Below are 7,500 nucleotides of genomic sequence, written 5' to 3' on the forward strand. Positions count from 1 at the left end.
CTTTTGGCGTTATCATTTTACTCTAATTTAGTACTAAATGACTGAAATTGTTATAGTACTACTTAATGACTGAAATTGTTATAGTACTACTTAATGACTGAAATTGTTATAGTACTACTTACTGACTGAAATTGTTATAGTACTACTTAATGACTGAAATTGTTATAGTACTACTTAATGACTGAAATTGTTATAGTACTACTTAATGACTGAAATTGTTATAGTACTACTTAATGACTGAAATTGTTATAGTACTACTTAATGACTGAAATTGTTATAGTACTACTTAATGACTGAAATTATTTTATCTCCTCGTTCAGGAATCATAACCCTTGACGTTCTCATATCCTTTTTTTTATAACTACAGGTTGTGTGTTGGACTCCATACTGGGTGCAGTGTGGTGTGTGTTCTTCGGACTACCAAGTAGTCATCAAACTCGAGACGATGACTGAAGACGAACAGTTTCTTGCCCAGATCGCAGACTTGAAAGAAATACAAAATGTGTTTGAATGGAGGAACCACAAAAAGTTTTCAAAGTCGTCCAAAGAAGTTTTACCCGTTTACTTTAAAAGCCTTACCAGGACACAGATCCTTCTGCTATACGAACGGTTCAAAATAGACTTCGAGTTGTTTGGATACACTGTAGATAAATACTTAGACTTCAGCAACCGAAAATATTAATGTGCATTTTATACAAGACTTTAACCCCCCCCCCCCACTCCTTTGTGATGATATCTACAAGATTACTGAAATTATAGTTTTTTTTTAAATCAACATCATCACTCAATACCAATTACCCATTTAGTACACTAGAGGGTTCTTAAACCGAGTTCATTATGACGAATGGATAAAAAGGTTATAAATGATATTGAGTAGTTTCTTGTGTTGTGGAAACTATTCAGTTAATTTATACCCTTTTAAAGGGTTTTTATCATCATAGCTTTGTATATTATAAAATGGGTTGCTTTAGTTCTTTATAGTTGGAACTGTTTTCCTTTGGCTGCCAAATCCTTACTTATTCCAATTTGTATTTTTTTTACATATGAACATTCCTTCTATATGATATAATGATTCTGACAACAGGGACATCAAACAACAGCTTTATCCTGGGTATTTACACAAATTATACAAAGGCGATATTGCGATATTTCTAAAAGCAGGAAGGCTCTGATATATTCACTCATAAGTGCCAACAAAAGTATTACATCAGATTGGTTCCCTAAAGCTCACCTTTCTGTATGTTTTTTTTTTTTTTTTTTAATTCTTTACTTGATATAGTGGAGCCTTGGGATTTTTTGAGCCAAGAAGAGAGCAACCTATTTTTCATCATATTGCATGTATATCGGTATGATCATCTCAGTTCATCATGTATATAGCAGTAGGACCACCCAGCCCTTTCATTTATTTATCTATATTATCTATGTCTCAGGGAAAATCTTAAAATTCCCCCCTCATAAATATTTTACTTTTCTTCATTCCTAAAATGTATGACTTTTTTATATAATTTCGGATTACAAATTATATCTTATTTAAAAATAAAACCTTTGTTTTTGTATTTGAACTTTCATTTCAATTCTTCAAGATAATGCATTATTTGGAGTATACTTACTCTGCTGTAATTGGATTGGTCATATGAAGTATGCTGCAATGTACAATTATGCCATTTGAACTTTGTGTATGACTGACTACTCGCAGTTATCTGTTGCAACAACAGCAAAGGTCATCAACTCATCATCATCCACAAAGCCCTAGATTTTTTTAAACCTACCATTTTCTTTATCTCTGTGGTAAATGTGACTTTTTGAAATTAGGAAATGATCAGTTGTACAGTTTTACCCCAGTGAATTTTTTGATTTGCAAAGGTTATACTTTGGACTAAAATGCTCTGTCACTTTATTTAAAGAATCTCTGGTATTGTCCATCTAGTAAACATGTGAAAATCTACAGATTTTCCAGACAAACTTAATTTGTCTTTTTGCAGCAAGCGCCTTAGTCAAAAGTTAGTATCCTGAGCAAGTTAAAAACATAAATCATATTATCAATATGCAAACAATAACTGTACATCAAACTGTAACTGTTATACTTTTATTTATAAAGACAAAATATAAATACATCATACTTGAATACATGTTTACACTAAAAAAATCCAGTGATAGTAGAAAATATTGTCTTTGTAAATTTACCTATCCAACAGCCAGCTCTCACCAGCCAATCACAACTAAAGAGGAGACAGGATGGAGGCAGCTCGAACTCAAAGGTTAATGGGAAGGAACATCAACAAAGACGTCTTAGAAATCCATATCCTGACGGGTAATTTTATTCTTTCCACAAAACAATAGATTCACAGTTGTTGATACTGGCTCACGAATTTAAAAATAAAGAGAAACAAAAGAGTTTATCCATCGTAATCTATTCCACTTTTATTATTCCTTTTATTCTATATCACAAACTTTGATTCCATTTACCTTTACTATACAGAAAAAGAAAAACACGTACACAAAAAAACGAAACATTAGTGACTTCTACATATTTATTAATATAAATAATTCATAGCAGATATCCTGACTGTCAGTGGGATCACACACTGCAAACATACATCATCCATAGGTGACGTTCCTTAAAACCATGACATAACATGTTCATCAATGTACCAAGAGAGACAAAAATAATAATAAAAGTGAAAAATTGAGAGGAAAAGTATGCATGTAAAAGCAACAATGCCTCCATGTGTTTTTCAAACTTTTTTTAAAAATGAAAAACTCACAAATTACCAATATACTTTATATTGTCAACAACTATGGTCTTTAACTAGCATCTCAACAGGTACAAAATAGCTATATAATTTATATTTCAAAACAATCATTAGATACAGGCTTCAACCATAACTTGATTTTCTGAAATACAGAAGACTACTGTATTCAAATGGTGCAGTATGAAAAGTAGCAAGCATCTGTTTGCATGAAAAGCTTAGACTGGTGCTAGATGTTGTGACTATGGCTGCTGGGTTGTCTCTCACCTATCCAAAGTTTACCGAATTATACAAATATGAAAGCCACAGAGGTGTAGTCACGCAACAAAAGTACAGCATCTTCCTTTAGTTTCAATTTTGTATGGTCTCAGTACTACAGCAGGGGCAAGGAGAGTTCGTGTACAAAGGTAAGAACTCCCGCCTCGTGGTATTTGCCTCTCCAGCCGCTCAACCAGTGTGATTCAGAGGTCGAGTGATGTTGTTGGGCATTTGCATGAATTTGAGGAGCATGTGTAACTCTCGGGGCAACCAGGTAGTGTCCAGCTTCAGGTTCTGCACTTTGAGCAGGCATAAAGTTTTCAGGCTTGGCTCTGTAAGTATAACAGTTGGTTTGTGGTCTGACAATTCACATAAATACGAGTGATTCTCCGTGCGTTCAAAATCATTTGTTTGTTGCATTAACGTCAATGAACATGAAGTATGGATTCAATTTCTTTTACAGAAATGGAATATAATCTATTTGCTCATTGAGGAACAGAAACAGTTCTCATTTTGTAAAAGATCCTATTTACCTTAAGCAACAGAATTATGTACAAGTAAGATTTAGTCAATTGACAAATTATACTCTCAGAAGTTGTTCTACAGTTACTGATATAACAATTCAACCCTTGGGAAATGCTTACCAAAGTCGAGCACATGAAGATCATTGTGATCTTTCAGCCGTCGGTCAGTCTGCTCCTCTCCGTTAGGGTCCTCCTCAACTATCTCGTCATAATTCTCTTTCGGACTGCAAAACAAAGAGATTAAATAAGATTTTTTCCCTCTTGTTCGGGTATATTTTTCAGTGACTCATGCCATACGTATTTGATAAGAGCATGTATTCAAATCACATACCTTGTGCCACCAAAGAGAAACATTTTCGATCCCACAACGCAGCAGGACTGTCTCCGACGGGGGCAGGGGCCTTGTCCCAGTGGCTTGACTTCTTCCCAAACATGTAGAACTGTAAAGATAATTCATAATTTGAGTTGAAATTTCTTGGATTGACTTTCAACTGTACAGCCAAATATTTAGTCAACATTACAAGTATTGCTTAACTGTAAGGTGAAGAATATTCCACATTCCTTACCTGGATCAAATCTGTGCAGATCATTGAAATGCAAACACTTTCTACTGTTAAAGCCACCAAAGACGTATATTTGCCCTTTATAAACGACTGAAAGAGAAATAATCATAAAATAAAGTTATGAACATCCACCTGAAGCAAAACAATTTTTATATAAGGTTAGAGACCTATAGTTTTCTAAATATCTATCATAATCCTACAAAAATATGAAACTTATACATTCTTAATGTATCCAAGAACTTTGATGGCTTCATACTTCATACATCCTTATTTTCATTGACCTGACAAAGGCAACTCTCAGAGTTTGAAGTTAGATATTATATAAGGTTAGGCCCTTCCGAGACAGGCCACATCTTTCCGTGTTCAGTCTAGGCCGGGTATCTTAATAAGTTGTGTTGACTAATACTTTCTGGACTTATGATATTACATATGAATCTATATATGATATGCCGGCAAAGTGCATCTAATTAGCATTTGGTATGATGCCCTAATTATAAAGTTGAAAGAGCAATTACCCTGTGCTGACCCTGCAAAAATAGCTGTAGCTGCTGAAAACTTCAGTATTTTTAGCTCAAAAGAATGAATTTGCTCAGCTTACTGTATTTAATTCCTACTAAATAAAACTATTATTAGTAATGTCGTCATTTACCTTCTTATATTCCGAACTGCTGAGATAGTGAATTTAATTGTGATATTTTAAGTTTCCTCTTGGGTATATTAGTTGTTTTAAAATGTTTGACAAAGTAATCAAACAAGAATATGTCTCAACTATAACTTCTTTAGCCTTTCATGGAATCAAGAGAGAACAAAACTTCCATACGTCATATGTAACTTCTGAAATATACCATTATCTTATACAAAATTTTGCTGGCATTTTTCAAGGGAACAATCTGCAGAATATACTATTTTTTCATGATCACTGAGCTTTGACATATTTGACAAAATCATAGTTTTACTTTTAAACAATTATCCAAGGAAAACTTCAGGTCAAAATAATAATTACTACTTTCATATACTAAGGATGAAAAATTTTATTACTTTACTTTCCAAGAAAATTTTGTTGTTCCTAAATTCTGCAGACAGTTCTCCTAACCCGTTAACAACTTTGACATGATATCACTTCATGGCTCTGCTAATCTTCCCAGCAAAGATGTGAGATCATGTCATGGCTTTTTATAAGGCCAGCATGCTGGGTGATAGGGCACATAGCAGCTGGCTGCTGGTTCAACGGAGGAATAGTCCATGGCGTTAGGCCTGCATATTTTGAAATCCCCCAGTGCAATGTCCAGGCAGAGCCAAAATTGCCTCATCTTTAACGGGTCAAGTGGCAGAAACCTTTTATTATAATACAAAATGAATAAATACAAAGAATGATATAGTAAATATAGTGAGAAAAATTACAAATACTGCTGGTTTGTCTTTTGCAAAGGGACTTAAATTTAAAATGTCAAGTATAGTTAAGAAGAGGTAAATTTCATCTTTCACTACCTAGATAATAAATTCAAGTTGTGACTAATCAAAATATTTGAATTAGTTTAGCTTTAAAGAGCAGGCAAAGTTTGGAGGAAAAATTATAGTCTATAGTAAGTAAAACATGTGAAGGTCAGGGGGTAGTTAGTGGTAAAGAAAAAAAATATCACTTTCATTTAAAGCTCTTTCACTAGAGATCATCTCCATTCTAATCATTATTTACAACTCTTTAAAACATACAAGTGATATATAGTAAAAAATTGAAAAAATAAACCACAAAATCAGCTCAGTCAAGTTTATCCTTTACACAAACCAGGTGTATTTCCTTCACTATAACTTCATCAAAAGAGCATCCAATTCCACGTTATTCTTGTCTTAAAAAAAACAAAACAAAAACCACACACAAAAAAAAAAAAAGAAAAAAAAAATACACAAAAATATAAAAACTCAAATATACAAACATGCTGAATGAGATCTTCTGCCTATGGGAATCATGCCAGAACAGGGAATTATGCTCCAGCGGTTTGTGACAGTGTCCAGGGCATACAGGTCAGCTCCATATTCTTCGTGTTCGGGCGAGTCGTACCATCCGCTGGCCACTTCTCTCCCTCCCCACACGTACATGATGCCATCAACGCCGGTCGCTGTATGGAAGTCTCTGTAGACTGGGGCTGGACCCTGGACGAGAAAAATTATGGGATTTAGGGAGTGATACAAGTGTGAATAACTTGTTATAATGAAGTATAAGAGCAATTTATCAGAACAGCAGTAGCCTCACTTTGTTCCCTACATACTTATAATGATAAAAAATACATATCTATTTTCTTTTAGGAATTTCATTATGTATTACCAATTATTCTGAAAACATGGAGACACAAAAAAAATAGAATATGAAAATAGTAACGATACAACCTGCTCTCATTAAGATGGAACTTGTCATTACTTGTAAAAATATAATGGAAGTAGTGGCATGTAAAATTTTGAGAAGCATGATTTTTACTCCACTGAAATTTATAAGGTACTTCAGCTATTTTCACTGTCAATTATACATTTTCCCTACAAGCTCCCCATGCCAAGGTTATGGCAAAACTGTTATGGAAGTAGGACAGTGGATATCTATTAATGGTTCAGTGGTTCAGTGCCAATGATCTTGTTGTCTTGTAACATGTACTACTGAAGCAAAAATATCTCTATCTCTTAGTTAGGTAGGAAGTGAAAAAAAAAAAGAAACTTGGGGCCTCTACTTTGCTTGTTCACTTGCTAAAGACTGCATCCCAAAACTAATTGTCATGCCAAAGGGCTCAATGCATAGGTGTGTAGAGGCCATTCATTGGGATTGCCTCAGCCAAGTGACATAATTGTCTCTTGAATATTTATGACTTGCTTCAATTCTTAATGTGCTGATTTTGGGTTCAGTATTCATTCTATGAGACCTGACATAAAAAGTCACTGGTTAGTAGCTGTTAATGTGGCTACATTTATACTCAAATGTGATACTCTAAGTTCCTAATAATTATGATATGTACTAACAATAGGGATATGTATTAAATAGATTAGTATCCCCTTATATCATTTTCTGATGTATGCCTCCTATAGGCAATCTGCATAACTAATCACATGAAAATAATTGGAAGCCATTTTGTGACTCAGAAAAGCCAAGTGAGGTGTCTGAGGTATTTATCTTATTATATTTATGTAATCTTGCAATATATGTTTATACTAGAATAGAAATTTGATACATGATGGTGTCAAGATATATTGTAGTTGATTGATTATGTTATATGATATAAGATCAATATGTTAAACTTGAATTAGAAAGGAATGCTTTACATTTTCAGTTTTAAGGGAATAAACAATATGGATGGGAATGAAAGGGAATGAAGATTCAAGTTGTATAGAAGAATCAATAAAACCCACAAAATTTCCACAAGATTT

General features: G+C 33.7%; 2 protein-coding genes across 6 annotated transcripts in view; one reads left to right on the forward strand and one right to left on the reverse strand.

Annotated features, from left to right (window-relative positions):
- LOC122266363 (carbohydrate sulfotransferase 11) overlaps positions 1-1,556 on the forward strand; it is a 7,155-nt gene extending 5,599 nt beyond the window's left edge. Inside the window, exon 6 of the mRNA XM_043036078.2 lies at positions 368-1,556. Within this exon, the coding sequence (XP_042892012.2) occupies positions 368-682 (315 nt within the window). The 3' untranslated portion in view covers positions 683-1,556. The remainder of the gene's footprint in view (positions 1-367) is intronic.
- A 516-nt stretch (positions 1,557-2,072) lies between these two features.
- LOC122266364 (kelch domain-containing protein 3) overlaps positions 2,073-7,500 on the reverse strand; it is a 13,562-nt gene continuing 8,134 nt past the window's right edge. For all 5 annotated transcript variants that reach the window (XM_043036081.2, XM_043036083.2, XM_043036079.2 and 2 more), the window contains exons 5-9: positions 6,027-6,243; positions 4,099-4,185; positions 3,864-3,972; positions 3,653-3,756; positions 2,073-3,340 (exon numbers count right to left, since the gene is read on the reverse strand). In XM_043036081.2, coding sequence (XP_042892015.1) covers positions 3,198-3,340; positions 3,653-3,756; positions 3,864-3,972; positions 4,099-4,185; positions 6,027-6,243 — 660 coding nt within the window. In that variant the 3' untranslated portion in view covers positions 2,073-3,197. The remainder of the gene's footprint in view (positions 3,341-3,652; positions 3,757-3,863; positions 3,973-4,098; positions 4,186-6,026; positions 6,244-7,500) is intronic.

This window comes from Penaeus japonicus, unplaced genomic scaffold (genome assembly GCF_977035675.1).
Source record: "Penaeus japonicus unplaced genomic scaffold, GWHDUDI00000001_assembly GWHDUDI00000020, whole genome shotgun sequence".
Classification (NCBI taxonomy): domain Eukaryota; kingdom Metazoa; phylum Arthropoda; class Malacostraca; order Decapoda; family Penaeidae; genus Penaeus; species Penaeus japonicus.